Source organism: Balaenoptera physalus (assembly GCF_965194825.1).
Source record: "Balaenoptera physalus genome assembly, chromosome: 5".
Lineage (NCBI taxonomy): Eukaryota > Metazoa > Chordata > Mammalia > Artiodactyla > Balaenopteridae > Balaenoptera > Balaenoptera physalus.
Genome location: NC_138884.1, coordinates 18,370,068 through 18,388,804, shown reverse-complemented (window position 1 = coordinate 18,388,804; position 18,737 = coordinate 18,370,068). Strand labels below are relative to the sequence as shown.

The following is an 18,737-nucleotide window of genomic DNA, read 5'->3' as shown; positions in this document are numbered from 1 at the left end:
ATGCCTGTCATTTAAATTAGTTCCTTACCCCATTCAATTACTTTCTCATACTAGCAATTATCATAATTTAAAATAATATGCTTATTTATTTGTAAACTCATTTAAAAAATAAATTTCCATCTCACCCACTAAACTATAAGCTCCTTGAGGGCACGGACGGTGTATAGTATTTTAACTACCATAAATACAGTGTACAGTATAGTGCCCAGTAGAGAGCAGGTGTTCAAAAGAAATTTATTGATTGCATGAATGTGTGACTGAAAGAACAAGTAAATGAATGTAAGAACGATATTCTGCTCTCTAGTCTCTGGTAAATCTCTGCCAATATCAAATAAAAAATATTACAAATTCAACTTTAAAAGAAAATGGAGAAACATAAATTTTTATATGGCTTAATACAGTTTTGAGTCACTGCACTGTTGCACTGCTTTTGGCACATGTACCAGATCTATGCCAAAATGATGAGAATCCACTCCAAGACTTGTAAGGAGGATTCTTTAGTGCCACAAAAAAAGGAGTATGGGTGAAGCGTCTTTTCTAATAAGCTACCTAAACCCTCAGAAATCATAGTTTACAAACGTCAGCCCACCTTACCCTAAAAGGAGGTTAGTTTGATTTAACTCCTTAACGCTGCTGGTTACTCCTCTGTTTCAGACAATTCTTCAAATAAAATGAAACATAAAATCACAGGTGAAGTAGATAGACATCATTTATCTAGTTATGTGCTATTACTCTTTTCAAAAAATAACAGTTCTAGCACTCTTTTTTCCAATCCATATTTTATTCTTCCACTTATTAAACTGAAACCAAATCACTGCTGCTAAGTAATTCAGGTCATTTGCCAGCACAAGGAAACAATGCACTGTGATTAACATAGGAATTAACGAAAAAAACCTGTACTTATCCTGCAGGTGGATACAGAGAAAAGATAGTGTGAATTATGATTTGGACATTATATTTGAATTAAATGCCATGGATCCTTAACAGACCTTTAGCAAGAAGGCTTATTTCCTAAGAGTTTATTTTTTTTATCAAAATTATATATGAGTTTAAAGAGTTAGTCCTAATACTTACACTACCGGCAGAATCGAGTCTCCCTTGTCCATTTCTTCTTCAGAAATAAGCACATAAAGCTCTTTTAGCTAATTCACTGGTATTTACCTCCAAATCTTTAAATAACGTATTTATATTAAGTTTTGATTGACTTCCCACTATGAAAGATGAAGCACTAGCTTTCTTTTCTTCTTGTCTCCACAATACCCTCCATCTTCTCAATGTAATTATACTGTAATTTTGGTTATTTCAATAATTGGTGTTTCAATGATACACTATTTCATTTGCCCTGGAATTACTTTTATTTCCCAGGAATTTTTTTTTCTCATTTACTTAGTTTTCAATGTACTTACATTAGTTCAACTCCAAACTCTCCATCAGTTGTCTAGTTTTCTCTTAATAAGCTCGTTCACTTTAGGTGTTCAATCAATTTCATCTCGTAAAGAATTTCCCCAATCTGGACTGGTTGCTCTTTGAAAATAGGCCATCTGGGGCTCTCATGTCACCATACTACTAGGAACTCCTATTTTCCTGTTGGATCTCTTGTTTCCTGATTCCTATGTAGTCTTATTATTTATATCCCTTGTTTTGGTGGGATCCATCTTCCAGTGGCTTCCAGGAAAGATGTAGGATACCAATTTTGAGACATTCATGTTTGACAATGTCCTTATTGTAACCTCAGACTTGACTGATGGTTTGCATATAGAATTCTATATTGGAAATAATTTTTCCTCAAATTTTTGAAGGCAATATTCCATTTTCTTCTGGTTACCAGTGTTGTTTTGATACATCTGATGTCTACTGATTCACAATCTTTTTAATGTAACTTTTTCCCCTCTCTCTGGAAGTCTGTAAAGTATTCTCTTTGTCTCCATTATTCTAAAACTTCATATTGATGTGCCATGGTCTGGGGGCCTAATTTTCATCTGCTAGGCTAGGCATTTGACAGATTCTTCTAATCTGGAGAAATATATACTTTAGTTTTGTGGTACTTGAGTTATTTGGCCATTTCCTCCTATTTAACTCTTTCTAGAACTCTTTGTCTGATCCTCTATCTGTATTTTCGCTTCTACTTTCCATATCCTTGTTTTTTGCTTTATATCTATAAATATTTCTCCATACATTTTATTGCCTTTCATTTTAGCTATTGTTCTTAATGTTCTAGCTTTTTCATTTGTTCCTTTTCTTTAAAAATAGCATCCTGTTAGTTTCCTGATTACAGCATTTTTCTCATTTATCTGAGCATGTTCGAGTTTCCCCTACCCCCATCCTGCAGAGTTTCTATTTCCTCCAAGTTACCTTTTTTTGTTTATTTATCTTCCATTTAGAGGCTGTCCTCACCTCTCTAGCTGTCTGCCACTGATTAACTGGGCTCTAAAAACTGATTAGGATCTGTGAGTAGGAGTGGCCTTGTTTTATTTATTTATTTTATTTTTTATACAGCAGGTTCTTATTAGTTACCTATTTTATACATATTAGTGTATATATGTCAATGCCAATCTATGAGTGGCCTTGTTGACTGAAGATTCCCTGTAGGTCAGATGGCTCTTTTGTAGAGAAACTCCAACATAAGTATCTTTAAGTCCATGTTCTAGAGGACAAATGGGATAATTCAGCATACCCACCTTCACTTAACCTGTGTTCAGAATGGTACTCTGGTACCTCTTACTTCATTTAGTCTGATGTCCCCAGTGTACAAACCCTGTATTTTTAGTCTCTCCAGAGACTAAACACAGTCTTCTGCTTAGATGGGAAGGGCTAGTTACCACAGTGTGGGAAGGGAAAGAAGGTTTAGAAATCTTGATGCCACCAAATCCTAAACTTTTTGAAGATTCCAAGGAGCAAACTGGTTAGTTCTTGGTTTTCCAATTCAGGATTTAGATTTCAAAGTTTTGCTAAGTGAGTTACTGCTTGCTTTTCTTTCCAGGCTCTAAAAAGTTTCTGTGTTATCCCCTTTACTTGGTCCCTGCTTCCTTTTCCTTGATGGTTTTGCATTTAAAAAAGAATCTCTTTGTTGTAGTTTTAGTTGGTTTCCAGAAGGGAGTGAAAGTAAGTGCAGATTTTCATTCTAACATCTCTAACCCCCCAAAATACTAATATTTTAAGCAGACAATTTTATTTATAAAAGATTGTGGAGCCAAATAAAAAGGGGAAAAAATCCCATTCTGCTTAATCTATAATGTTAAATAAATTTGCAAACTTTAAAATTGGATTCATGCTATAATTGTGAATATAGAAAAATTATGTGTGCACATAAACTAGGACTGAAAGAGAATAAAAAGATAGAGCTGCACATTCCTTTTCAGCCCCCAATTATGAAATAGTTTGCAGTTGTTTAATTATATTATATTTTGTCTTTATATTATATCTTTAGTGAGCAAAACCACACAAATTTCTGCTATTTAACATTTTTATTAAGAAATTTTGACAAAAAGTAACTCTAGCATTTAATGATATGCCATATTCAGAAGTGTGTGATATGAATGTGATATGATCTTGATCTTTACCTGTGTCAATAAAATAATACTAGGTGATTTGCTAACTCATGGGCAATAAAGCCCACACTGAAAAGAGAAAACATGTATCCTGGGGCATACATGTTTTATTTCAGTGTTGATGTATAAACTAGCTATTACACGGGCATAACAGACTCATGATATATACTATAGAAGTCTTAGTAAATAAAGAAGTATTTCTCATTTATACTTTCTTTCTCCATATGGGGTAAGGGCAGTAACAGCTGGGACCAGAGTATGGAATTGGGCCAAACTAAATTGGGTGCATATCCATCTTTTAATACAGACCCAGGTCTCCCTGTATGCAGAATCGAGGTGGTCTATACAATTTCCCAAACAAATCCTGACACCTTAACACAGGTAACTCATATTAAGTGGTGTCTGTCTCTGTTACGAAGGTTATGACATTATCAGGGATTATAACATAATTTCTGTTTTATTTCTACAAACTATACTAAACACAAACTCCTACATTCCATTTTAATAACGGAAACTAACTTGTAAAACAGTAAATGAATGTTCTTTCATTCTTGGTCTTACTTGAATGATGGAAATAATGAGACAGTATGAAAAAGAAAAAAGCAGAAGAGAAGACAAGAAACATTCACAAATGCCAGGAGATGACCCACTGAATAAAAATGACTTCTAAAAATTAACTCTGATAGATAATCCCTATTCCCTTAACTTGAAGTCAAAGCAAAAGTAAAGTACTGAAATCAAGATTTTAATATGAGTGTGCAAGGAGATGAGCTTTCAGTTAGAAAAACCAAGGTTAGAGCCCTGGTGCTTCTGCTTATTTATTTATAAAATGGGGATATTAATAGAATTGATTTACTCGTTTGATGTAGCTATTATTTTAGCTATGATGAAACATCATTTGGTTTCACTGTCCCCATGATGAACAATTTATTATGAACATGGTTGTGGGGTAGATTTAGACCAGGAGTTGTAACTTTCTATCAAGAATTATGGGGAGGGAGGAGAGAAAAGAAGAAAGGGTAACATACATGATATAGAGAAAAATAAAACAGGGAAAAGAGATGGGCATGCTGGGGTCATCAGTCCTCCCTCTGTTAGGGCTGGGCTGTGTTGCCAGCCCTGGTCTGTTTCTGCCCGCCATCTGATTTTCAAGGATTTCTCATATTTTTTTCAAATCCTGTTACAAACATATTCTTATGAAAAAGTTCTCTATTATTTTTTTGGATTTTGTAAAAAGAGAGGGAAGAACCTTAGTCTGCTAGATTCCTTTTCACCTGATAAGCAAAGAGTTTATACAAAATGTAATAAATTATGAGGTCCTTATTTTTGCCCTGGAAATACAATACTTGATTTTAAGACCATCCCTCACGTTAAGAATACTAAAGTCAAGTGGAGATCATTTTAAATTTTCAATTCCATTAAATAGTATACAAGTATAAACTTTAAACCTTAATACATAAAACAATTAGGAAAGCAAACTAGCTCCAATTATAAACAATACAATCCTAAGATGTAATTGGATCTACACTTTTTAACACTGAAACAATGTATCTACAATGCTTCAAAGAAATAAACTAATATAATCTAAACAGATTCCCAGGTTAACCTCTAAAGGAACATTTATTATAAGTACATTAATAAGTTAATTACATTTTTGACTCATGACTAGGACTTACCAAGTTCTGCTAAATTGCCAAATGCAACAAGACACATTTCTGTAAGAGCTGCATTTTGGCAGTGGATGCCCAGTAATTTAACTAAGGTAGGAATAACACCCATGTTGATAAGCTGAGCTTGAAGGGAATCTGTAAAAAAAAAAAAAACAACAAAACACAAAAAAAGTGTTTATGTATTAAATGGACATTAGTAAGAAGAAAACATCTCTTATTCTCCCTATTGCAAACTCAACACTACTTCAATTAGAGTAAAGCAAGATTAAGTCCACTCATAAAACTGTCTTGAAAATGTTTAAGACATTAGTTCAGAAGAGTTGAATTTTAAAACTTTTCAATGATTAAAAGAAATTTAGAAATGAAAATAATTCAAATAAGATGTCAAATCACTAATTTTTTTTAAAACATGGTCTTATATCTTTACAGAGCAGGTTTTAAAATGTATAAATAACTAAACACCACCACTGGTTTTTAAGTTAAAAGGTTAGACAAAGTAACATTTGCATTACAGGATGTCACAGAGTATATGAAAAGCGTAAGAAAAAAAGCAATTTTAATAAAGACTAAGATGATAAAAATCTTAGAATCCCTTAAAAATAGTTGCTTCATAATAAAGAATGAAAAGTATATAACACACACAGATTATTGTTTATTTGCAGCAGAGTGTTCTTTGATGACTGTTAGGAAGGAAAGTAGTTTTAACAAGGAAAAAAAATCTGGTTACTTAAAATATTTTTCTTTTCAAAGTTTTATTTAATAACAGTGACAATCATCTAAGTAAAGAAAAGAAAATTTGGCTTGAGAAGTAAAGAGAATGAGGTCAATATGGCTTTGTCATCACTGCTTGCCTTCATTTTCTAAGAAGCTAATTGGTTTTAAAGTACTTAATATACCTTGGATTTCCACAATGGCTCTTCATGAACAATGATAATAGAATACCTGTAGCAGTAGAGTTGAAGGTAAATAAACCAAAATGAAAACCAGAAGTACTGCCTCTTAGAATAAGCTAAGAAGAAAGACATAAATACTCACATGCCTATGCAAAACACTATTACTGTTAATAACTGGTTCATCTAAAGATAAAGGAATGTCTTCAAATTTTTTTTCTTTTCCTTTTAAAAGTTATATGCCACTTTCAAGTTAATAATTTTCTCCAAATTCTTTTAAGTTACCTACTTGGAATCTAAAGATTAAAAATCTGTTTCTTACAGAACACATTTTCCTCATAGCATGCATCCCTTGACGGAGTCTGCGTACTAATCTCTTTGTCACTCTTCATAGTTCTTAACCATCAGGAAAGAACATAAAGGCAAGGTTGAGCTGTCTCACATGCCAATTGATTACTTGCCCGGAGGTCTCTGTACTTAATTTTTCCTGCTTTTAGAGTGAATTATGAAGAGACAGCCAACAGAGGCTTATCAGCCCTGAAAACTGACGGTAATTATGGATATTATCTGGCTTGGTTGTGGGGACCATCTATACTAGAAAGGGGTCTATTACCAAAACAAGAATAGGAAACAAGGCCTGAGACAAAGTTAAGTTTACATTTAGAGTTCAAATAGTCTAAAACAATTTCAAAATTTGCAATGGAATTATGAAGTCTGTTCTAAAAGTAGATATAAAAGAACATATTCAACTAAATGATTTGTTTTTATGCTTTTGATGCTAAATATTTTTTTCTAACTCTACAACTTAGTAATTAATGAATGACTCACAATACTTATATTATCTTACAGGCAAATTACTTGTTATACCTATAGTATTATATCTATTATAGTATTCTACCTGTGTGTTATATTTGTAGAATATTGTAACGTGGTTATAGTATTTTTAAAGATCATGTACCAAGAAGCTTTCCAAATTAGAAATTATTTTGGTTACTTACCAGTAGATAGAGTTCCTTACTATTGGACCACCTCTGCAGATTCTTGTTCTTTAGCAGTATTTTAAACTTTATTTATTTATTTATTCATTTTGACTACCTCTTCAAATACCGCAGAGCTACTGAATCATTAATTTTCAGGTACGTAAGCGTGAGCACTAGCGCATGCATTGAGTGAGTCAGACTCCACTATATGTTTGCATATATGTAAGCATCACACACCCCCTCAGTACTACTGGTCCAAACTATAAAAATCCAACAGTCCAGGGACATTAGAGGAATAACAAAATTTGTGAAGGAGGTAACTCAACAGGAGAATGCCACTTAGATGTTCTTCATGTTCTCTTAACTTAGCATCTCTAATGCTCTCTAATTTTACAATATTATGAATTTTGGTTCCAGGGATAAGAGGGACAAAAGGTTAAGAAATATTACAGAGTTTCATACAATCTGTGGCATACAAATTGAAGCAGTAATATTTGAAATTGTGGTAGATCAGCAGAAAAAGTAGCATAGCCCAATGGCATATGGTGTGAATTGCCGTAATTCATGAAAATCACACTGCTTCATGAAAATGTGTTTTCAAGCTACCCAGGAGCCAAACTGATTGTATACTCACATACAACACACATACCACACACAAGTAAAGAGAAAAATATATAGTCATCCAATGGACAGACCTCATTTTGGACCACTCGGGTGCTTTCTTTTATATCCATTTCTATGATGGTAACTAAAACAAAAATTATACTCAAGTAACTCTAAAATCTGTTCATACCAATTACAGGCAAGTCATTCTCCTTTGATAATGGAGGCCCAGAAGAGGGAATAAAACTTTACTCAAACAGGTTGGTAAAAATTTTCATTTCAAGATAAGCAAGCATCCTAGAACATGGTTCTCAAAGTGGAGTCCCCAAAACCCTTTCAGAAGATCACCAGGTCAAAACTACTTTCATAAAAATACCAAGATTTTTGACATTTGCACTGATGGTACAAAAAAATTAGTGGGCAAAACTGCTGGGGCATTAGAATGAACGCAGTCAGTGGCACCAAATTGTATTAGTAGTAGTATTCTTTACCATCACACATTCACAGTAAAATAAATGCTGTTCTCAACAATTTAAAAAAAATTTTTTAAAGTTATTTTTTCATAAAAACATGCTATTTATCTTAACCTATAATGGTAGGTTAAGATAGTAAAATGCAATACTAAATAATTTTAAAAACTGTCTTCACTTTAATTTCCAATATAGTAAATATTGATAGATATAACCCATATATATAAACAAAAATTCTTTGAGATCTTCAGTAATTTTTAAGTGTCTGAAAGAGTCCTGAGATCAAAAGTTTAAGAACCACTGCCAACAGATTACCTGATTTTTATAGGAATTGGAAAAAACAATATGGAAAAAGAGATTCTGAAATTCAATGATATGCTTGGCAGATGTGACAATAGAAAAAAATTAAAATTAAAAGCACGGTAGGAATCCTAGATTGCGATGCTCAGATACTTTGAGCGAAATAACATTAATTAAGCACCTGAACATCTCATTTTGCTTATGTGAGTAGAAATTCTACTTAAGCCTAGGAAAATATTTCATAATTAGATCTGTTTGCCTATTTCAGTTACAACTTACTATGTCATCAATAAATAGTTTTTTTGAGGGTTAAGTAGAGGTCCTGTTTGTGTGGAATAAATTAGTATTAGTACTTATTGCTGGAAGCAAATGATTAAGTTGTATCACTTTTTCTTATTGCCCAAAGAAAGCTTTGAATAGACTTCAAAGGATAGTAGCTGACACTCATGCTATTGTGAATTGTATCAGGAATATGACTTTTAAATTAAAGACTAACTGGAAGAAATCCTTAGAATCAGAAATAGTTCACATTCTCTAGATTTGAGAAAATAAGCAACATAATTCAAGACTGAGACTTTTTGCATCCTTCAAAGAATACCAGCAACTCCAAGGGAATGTTGTCAGAGCTCGACAAACACAATTCACAAAAATGCAACCAAGGCCCATACACAGCAAACACTTATGTGTGAAAGACAGTCTTTAGACAGCACAATGTCATAAATGTCTGAAGACTTTAAAAAATTGCTCCTGACACACAACACAGACAAATACTGACCAAAATACAGAATTACAAAATTACATAATATCAAGATGACACAGGCCCTGCATGATCTATGGGGAGGAAGAGGAAGAAAGGCACTGAGGGGGTGCAATACAGATGCATATACAAAGAAATATAAGGCAATCAACGCATGCGCTGGTGGGAACACTTACCTACCTACATTTGAATTTCAATGGTTCCAAGTTCTTCAGGTCACACACATGGAAACTCCAAAGAATGGAGATCTGGAGAGAAGATCTCAAGTTGAAGAACCTTTTTCCCCCTGAGTTTTAAGTTTAATGTTTAAAACGTTGGTATAGATCATAGGTCCAGAAATGTATGCCAAGAATTGCAGTAACTCAACTGAAGTTATGTTGATCAATTACTAAAAAGAATAGGTTTCTTAAGAAGATTATAACACGTTTATCTTATTCCTAAGAAATGGCCCTTATAGACAATAAGCTTATTGATAAACAGGACTTAATGATGAAACTGTGTCAAAATAACACACACACAATTCAAAATATACAGTCTTTACATTAGTATGTCTATTTGGTATGTATATTATTTATAGTATAAAGAGTACAACATTTCCTATTTACAGACTTGCATAAAAACCTCATCTACAGTCAAATTAATTATATACAGTTGAAACAATAAAAACAAGCAAATGTAAATCCTGATGAGAAGTTCTAATACAATTTGGATAAAAATCATTTGGGCATCATAAAGATGGAAGAAAATTGCCCTTTACTAACGGCACATCTATATTTCCAAAAATATATATAAAAAGTAAAAATTAGAAATGAGGTAACAGTGAAGTAGAACTTGCAAGTTGAAGCAAGTTGCAGCTCTATCTATTATAATGTTGAAAAGTAAACTGACTTAAATACAGCAACCAAGAGGATGGTTTGTGGTTAAAAACTTTATACATACACATGTGCAGGTACAAGTAAAGACTTCCTTTTCAGTTACTTATGACTTACTATCTTTTTGTTGATTGATCAGGAAAGTGAAGAATTTTTATTCTAAACCTAGTGCTGAGATATAAAACCAAAAATATTTAAGCTGTTTAAAATTAACTTCAAATCAATGATTTTGAAAGGCCTCTTTACACAAAACCTGCATTATATGTTTTGCACCCAGATTACCTCTATAATTTAAGACCCAGGTTATACATTTCCATGACAAACAGCCATTTCAAAGAAAAAAAAAAAGAGAATCAAGATTCATTAGTATTGAGAATATGAGAGGTTTAAAAACAATACATTTACACATTTCTTGCTTTCTAAAAGTTAACAATAAAAAATGAAAAAGTTTTTTTCTGGGTTCTGAAAATAAAAGTCTCTACAGAGCAAAATTTCCCTTTCGTAAAAGTTCTAGAGATAACTGACGAAAGTACGTGAGTGAGTATGATGTAAAACACAGCAACAACGGAAAACCTCAAAGCAAATCACAAGAGAAAGGAAAAATGTTTTATTATTAAGAGGCCTACCCATTTGCTGTTCTCAATCCAATGACATCTAGAATGATTATGTCTTAGTCCAGCAGATAACTTTTTCCGTAGACTCACTTCAGGTTAAATTATTTACTACAGATCAACTCTTGTTATAATGAATACTGCTACAAAAATTTCTACATATACATCTACTCTGATTAAGAAAACGCTGTGCTTTCATCTCAGAAGCAAACTGGTCTTTTAAAAGTTAAAATTGTTTTTTGTTTTTTTAGACGAGGACTACTTCCAGCTGTTGCTTACATAGCTCTTATTGGGAGAAATAAATCCAGTCTCGGCTCTCATAGGGCACTGCTGAAAGGCCACATCTATAGTAAGTATAAATTTAAGCCTAAATTTTTGTATAGCAAATTGAGCTAATTGCCAGGTTAATTTACAGACGACATGTATTTCTTATAATCATATGCGTTTAAAAACATGAAAATTCTGTTTTACAAAAGGATTTACTGGTTTTAACAAAAACCCAAATAATACTAGTTACCCTGGAGCATTATTATGATTAAATTTTTTACACTTTAAAAATTCATAGAAGTTATTTGCAACACACAAACTGTGTTAACAAGAAATATCTATATAACCCAAAGATTTCTAATTTCTTTCCAAGAAACATTTTTCAAATATTTAATTAAAATTTTTTTTCAGTAAATAAAATATAGGCAGTTTGCTGTTAACTAGACTTACTTGTAGTTAGAAAACAGGGTTATTAATTTTTACACAAGTTAGTTTACATATGATACTTTTCTGCCCTGAGCTTCTCACTGAATGAATATTTTAAATGGTCTGAATTAAAGATGCACTGATATTTGGCCAAAATCCATTATTCATCTCTGGCTTTTGCCTCAGCTCTTGAAGGTCAAACACCTGAACGCTTACTTCAATGTCATTTCTATCACTGACAAATTTGTCCATAGTCAATGATCATGTGCTTGATACCATCATATTTCAACCAGTGTAACATCAAAAATAAAAACAAGGCCTGGTCTTTCAGTTTTATCTTTACTATCTAAATATTCATTTTTAAATATAGGTAAGCATTTCATGTTCAGAGAAAAATCTCCCAATGTGTTTCACGTGTTGAAATTCTATTAGCTGAAATGTAAATGTGTATTTATACTGCAATATTAAAATGTGGCAATAACTAATGAGGGTGAAAGCTACACAAATGTAAAAATTAAATCAAGGCAGAATAATAGAGATTATATTATCTACTCTCTTTATAATTTACAACAAAAAATAAGATAAATGTTAGGAGTTGTTTTTGATTTTTAGTTACTTAATTCCATTCAGGCCATGAATCTTTCAGGAAAAAGTCCAATTTGAGAATTCTTTACATCTTATGAGGATGAGTTAAAATCAGAAAGCCAACTCTGTCTCTTTAAATTTTCACTATGAGAAAATTCTTGAAAGTAATATTCAATAACATCCATGATTAGTCATCTTCAATCAAGACATAAAGCAAATGAAGAAAAACATGTTAGAGAATAAAGAACCCCAAACATATTTTGTTACTCCACTGTTCTCAGTTAAAATTGATTATTTAGTATCACAATGCTAAATGCACTGTCATGATTATAAAAATAATCCAGAAGCTGAAAATGCTGCAAAGAGTATTATTTCTATAATATAATGCCAAACTTTAAATCATTAACAAAAAAAACTATAACAATCATTTCATTTTTTTTTTGTGATAAAATTTCCAATTCTTGCATTCAGAAGTTCATTCTATAATGGCCAAAGCTGAATATTAATGCTAATACTTGTCTATGTGGAATTAAACCAAAATATGCATTTGGTACACCTCTACTAAAAACCAAGTTCTTAGCCCGTCCATTAAATAACAGCATTATTATAGTAATTGTTTAGGAGGATTATGATGAAGAGCTAACCTAGTCTAATTGGTCAAATTTAATAGGCAGAATTAGCAGGAGGCACAAGAACAACTAACTGCTCTGTACGTCAATAAAACAATTTGTTTAAAATGACATTTGTAGCAGAACTTCATGAGTGCAACCTACTTCAGATTGATTAGAAAGCTCTGTTGGACAAATAGTAAAAATTCAGAAATTTTTTAGAGAGAACAGCAGTTAGTAAATAAAGAATTCTAATATTATTATTTTTTAAAACCTAAAAACTTTTCAGGGGTACAATAAGTCTTTAACACACCTTAACATACTAGAGTACTTTAATTTGACAAACCAGGCTTCAAAAGATATAACTTAAAGTACATCTCCCATGCCTTTATGAACAGAAAAATACATGAAAATAGTATATAGGAAAATTAATATAATTAAGAAAAAAAGACAATAAATTGTAAAAACACACTTTGTTTTGTCTTTTCCCCTTAAAGTTAGGCAAAAAGTCTTCAGTGCTTAGGAAATTTATGGAATTATTAACTAGCTTATACCCACAGTAAGTAAACTTTGGAACTAGTTCCTCACTCATGCAAAGCAAATCTTTCTCTAAACATCTAACATCTAGGAAGTATTCTTTCTTACCTATAATGAAGAAATACCAAAACATAAACAAGTAGCTCAGGCCAAAGTGCGTTTTTAGTTTTTAATCAGGATTATTCCTTATTAATTTCTATTCTTCCTATTTTAAACATGAAGAAAAATCAAGTAAGCCAAGTTACTGGCTGAGTTCACTAGGAAGAGTATTATTAGAATTGGGAAACTGCTGGTTGAAATGAAAGGAGCTAAAACTAATTACATATTAAGTGATCTTTAAATTAGAGGAGAGAAGATACTTTACAGGCCTATTTTAAACAACTGAAGTTAAGTACTGGGCTTAATACTTAAATTCAATTGTTAAAATGCTCTGATACTCCATGAGCTGCATTTCTTAAATCACACAGATGGCCTCCCTTCAACCATAGTTCAGTTATCACAAGTCCGTGTGGCAAATAAATGTGAGAATTATCATGATAGTATCGCAGAGAGATTTCAGGAACCATAAAAAAAGAGAAATTACTCTTTCGATAATAAGGAGTTATTAAGATACCACAGAAAAATCAGCTCTATTTGTAAAAATCATATGGATATACATATATCTATATATACACATACACATACGTATATCATATATATGATACTGGTCACATGAAGAAGCCCATCATAGACTGTGTATATTATGTTAGTCACTTTAGAAGGGCTTGCTTGCCCACTGCTCGCCTCCTGCTGTGAGGCCCGGTTCCTAACAGGCCGTCGCAGACCGGTACCGGGGTTGGGGACCCCTGCTGTAACTACATAAAGAAAATACAGGAAGTTCACATTTCCTCAAACTGAACATCGAACTGTCAATACGCTTGTCTCTAACCACAGCTGTCAAATACTCAGAATATTTTGGAGGGCCACAGGACTGAAGAGTGCTTTTTCGCCATGTGAAAAACAGGTATGATTTTTCCCCAAAGGAAAAATTTGAAATGATTTTTACTAAACAAAGTTTTGTTTGTTATTCTATTTAAACATGATTTTATTTAGCAATATTATTGATACAACTTTTCTAGCTAAGCAATTATAACTTTTTCTATTCAGATATTCCAAACTTACTTGTCTGAATATAGAAAGTTTTAATTGCTTCACCAGTGGGGAAACAAAAGAATATATCTAGCTCATAGCTTAAAGTCTTGAGCTGGTTCAAAAGTTTTAAAACTCATGAACCTTGAGCTTTATACAGTTTTATCAAAGGGTATAAAAATGCCTTTACTGAGTGTTTTCATTATAGCTATCTTTCTGGCATGTGTTTAAGAAACTTGATTTCCTATTTAATGTGTTCAAAGATTTGATATGCTCAGAGTCGTCCACTATATGGACAGGAATCAAGATATCCTAAGTCTCAGCCTGGTGCCAAGTCACCTTTAGGACTAATAAACAATTTGAAAATGTTCTTATTAGAGAAACTATGTTGGTGGGTCTTTGTTACCATTTCAGCACTTTCTTACCTCTCTCTGTTTAAAAAAATTTTATCTATGAAGCTAAAGAATAACTCCCTAACTACAAATGAGGCTTAAGTTATTGGGCCCAAGGGTAGAGTTAATTTTTCGGTTAGAGTAATAAGGAGGTATTTATCACTCAACTATTCTACTCAGAAACTAGCACAGGCTTGTGTACTGGAATTCAATAGTAAATACACATAAAAAGGAATTTCATTTATCAGTGCAAATAAAAAGCACCTCCTGAGTTTCAAAAGGCTCTACTGCTTTTTGGCTCAGTGACTCAGACAGATGGACAGGATCAATACCAAATGATCTTAAGTTAACCAAGAAGACCTAACATTAAGTTGGAAAGTCTTTCAACACATATTTTAAAGAAAAGAGTAAGTAAATAATTGATACAACAACAAAGATGCTTAATATTTATGCAAAACAAAAAAGGATATAATTTAAGTTAAAGAGCATTATGGAGAAAAAGAACCACTTCACAAACTATGATCCCCATGACAGACAAAAGTAAAAGGAAGCAGAGGAAAGATCGTTACAAGTCTGGCATTTGTTCCTTTAAAATACTAAAGATAAGTTTACTTCTATTTTATCTAATAAGTTTTGAAAGCTGCATTCAAATTGCAGCTTTTAGAATACTGGAACAAAAACACCACTGCTCGCATAATGTTCTGAGAAAAGTTAAAATAGCCTTCTAAAGTATCTAAGCTATTTCTTGGGAATACTTGCACACCAGGGGAAAAAAAAAATCTACCCTTACAAAAGAAATATATCACGCATTTAGACCGTGCACTCTGCGTGTTGCTAACATTACCTTCTCAGTATACCTCCCTACACAGTGTGACATCCTATTATAGAGATTCAATCACAATCTCCTTTGGATTAGACTGTGATGTTTTTGAAGACCATTTTGCCATCTGATAAGCTTTTGTACAGATTTTTGAAGAACTTCCTCAAAGGATAAACAACTAGTTTAGATGCATAACAAGCCTAATTCTTTTATATCCAAAGCTGCCATAATAACTTCACAACTAGTTTCTTTCACTTGTCTTTCTAAACCATTCTCCCACTTAGCTTTGTCCCACCTTCTCAGGTGTCCAAGCCTAAATGAAGCTGAAGAAAAAGGAAGTGACAAGAACAACTGGCCAATGATTTCTTAATGCAGTTCAGATACCTGTGTATTATGGTCAAATTTCAATTATTTAGGAACTGACTGTTCATTTTGTAGATTACCCAGATAGATGAATTCTCCTGTTCATATTTAGGACATTTTCTCTTCAAAAATTATTCCACCAGAGGGTAAGAAAAATAGAGGTTACTGACCCTATAAAGACTACATTTGTTATTAGCTCAAGTTTAACAGGCAAGCCATTTGATGAATAAGAGCTATTTTTTATTATTATAATGGATAACTTTAATTCATAAGTTTAAAACTGGTGTTTCTTGGAAAGGATGTGACCTGAGGACACATTCTGTTTAGCTTGTACAGTGCTAAAGAAGCAAATGTAATCCACCATTTAAAAAACAGATGTCACATGAAAAGTTAAATTTCTAGCTTCCTCTTCCCACCAGATGAAAAGATTTGGCAGTATGTTTCCAAACTGCCCACACAGAAGCAACTGGCTAGAGGAGAGTAGTAGCTCTCCCCTTTCAATGGGACAGGGCTCAGTCCCCACCATTTGCTGTTGTCACTAACACCAAGGTCAAATGTCAGTAGCCATTTGTCATCAATGTTTACCTTTTATTTTTTTTTTTAATTACTGAGAATATTTCTTTGGACTCATGAAGAAATAAAAAATATACCTAAAGGGCCATGTGTTTCTAGGACACATGAAAGAATACTATTACATGTTCAATATACAAGTAAAATTGGTCTCTGCCAGAGACTACAACTTAAAATGCCATGATGAAATAAGCCACAGAAAGACCTTATTTGTATTAATTCTAGGAACCTACCAGAATTTGAGCGTTTTACCATGCAGTAATTCATAGAATAGATAGATGAATTTTTTGTGACATTTAAAAGTACAATGAAGCCTTCGTTTCACTGTTCTTATGTTCATTCAATTAACAACCATATAGGCTATCTGAAAATTGACGTTATTTGTTGCTGGGTTCTAAGAATGTTTTACAGTGAAAAGAAACTTCTGTTTACAAGTATTTATTAAATTTCTAAAATCAAATATCTGAACTTTATTTTTCTAAGGCCAGATTTCATTAAAAGTTTTTTTATTGTTATAAGTAAATCCAGTATCTAGAGAAAATAATTCTATTTATATAGACAGTGTTTATGTTTTAAAGCTGCTCCTGGTATTAATATAAAGTAATAAACATGAAGGTATTTTAACATTGTATATTTTTTAAATGTTCATAGCAAAAAATCTTAAACCATACCATTATGTTGTTTCTTGTTTTTGGTATTGATTAACATGGACAACCCTTCAACAATTAGTCCCATTTAGTAAATTTGACCATTTTGTATTTTTAAACATTGTTATTTAATGTTGACTAATTACTAATTTTATATGCTACTTATGAATGCTTTGTTCATAATTTTTCTAAATAGTTTTGGTTTATACTACAGTAATGATTTTTAATTTTTCCCCCACAGATAAAGCAAGTTTTCAATTTTGTTTACCATTCTCATTGCTATAGTTCATCAGCATGCCACAAAAGACAGTCAAGAGCTTCTCATTGGCGGGATCTGTTTTACTGCACAGTGACCTTAAATGGTCAATTACAATCTGTGCACCACCTGCTTGGTCAACTGCACTTCTGCCCTCATCTGTAAAACAAAGAGTCAAATTAAAAAGAAAAGAAAAAAGAAAGGTACCTTACAATTTCAAATACAAAACATAACAGTTATTCCTTATTTAGTAAGTATTAAATAAACCTAAGTAGGGCATTAAATATGACTTTTTGGAAAACAAAACAAATAAACATGGAAATGGGGGTGGGATGGGGAAAAGAGACAATCACTTTTTAGGAGAAAAATGATTATTCTCATTGGTATCATATAGGAACTTAAAGAACTTCTGTGGGTCCTAAGATTTTATGACTATGACATGTGAAATATTTTGCCTCCTCTTTCACAGATGACAACTCTGTGTAAGAGAAAAAAATAGGAACTAATATTCCATTGGAATATTTTTTTTCTCAGCTTGGAAACCACTAAATGTATCTTTCTATCAGTGGTTTCAAAGTCAGTTATTACCAAAGATAACCATCTGCAACACAGTATAATTTTAGATTACAATATGTAATTCCTAAAGATTAGTACTAGGGTCTTTTACTGACATTTTCAATAGTACATAAGCATGTTCCCTTTTTCAATTCTTAGTAGTTTGTGTTTCATTTTTCCTTATTCTCTCCATTCACGAGCACACCAATACACTTCAACATTACAACCAGTGGTCAAATGGTCAGACATACCTTCTATTATATGTACACCTACATTACATAGAACAGATGTCATTTAATTGTTGGAACATATAAACTGCTTTAAAATACTTTCTAACCCTTGAACATAGAATTGGAAAGAGATGAAAGAAAGACTATGTCTTTCTGAATCTGACTTCCTTATATAAAATATGATAGACTCTAGAACAGTGCTATCCAATAAAAATATGAGAGCCGCAAATGTGAGCTACCTACATAATTTAAATTTACTAGTAGCCACATTAAAAACATAAAAAGTGAAAAATTAGTTTTAGTAATATATTTTACTCAATCCAATATATCTAAAATACTGATCACTCCAATACACAATCAATATACAAATTATTAATGAAATATTTTACATCTCTGCTTTGTGATAAATCTTTGAAATCCAAGTGTATTTTATATTTTACACTTACAGTTGCATGTCAATTCAGACTAGCCACATTTCAATTGCTCAAGAGTCAAAATGCCTAGTGGCTGCTATACTGGATCTTGCAGCTATAGAAGCACAACAAAAGGATCAGTAAAAGAAATGGCTCACAAAGGACTTACAGCTATGAAATTAGTTAGTAAATGAAAGATTTTCATTTTCCTAATAAAAGAACTGAAACTGAGGTCATAT

General features: G+C 32.3%; 1 protein-coding gene across 10 annotated transcripts in view; it reads right to left on the bottom strand.

The window, feature by feature from the left end:
- RAP1GDS1 (Rap1 GTPase-GDP dissociation stimulator 1) overlaps window positions 1–18,737 on the bottom strand; it is a 163,446-nt gene that overhangs the window by 38,106 nt on the left and 106,603 nt on the right. For 7 of the 10 annotated variants that reach the window (XM_082461733.1, XM_082461729.1, XM_082461732.1 and 4 more), the window contains 2 exons: window positions 17,313–17,459; window positions 5,225–5,353 (listed from right to left, as the gene is read on the bottom strand). In XM_082461733.1, coding sequence (XP_082317859.1) covers window positions 5,225–5,353; window positions 17,313–17,459 — 276 coding nt within the window. The remainder of the gene's footprint in view (window positions 1–5,224; window positions 5,354–17,312; window positions 17,460–18,737) is intronic. The other 3 variants (XM_082461735.1, XM_082461736.1, XM_082461737.1) reach the window with 1 other exon arrangement.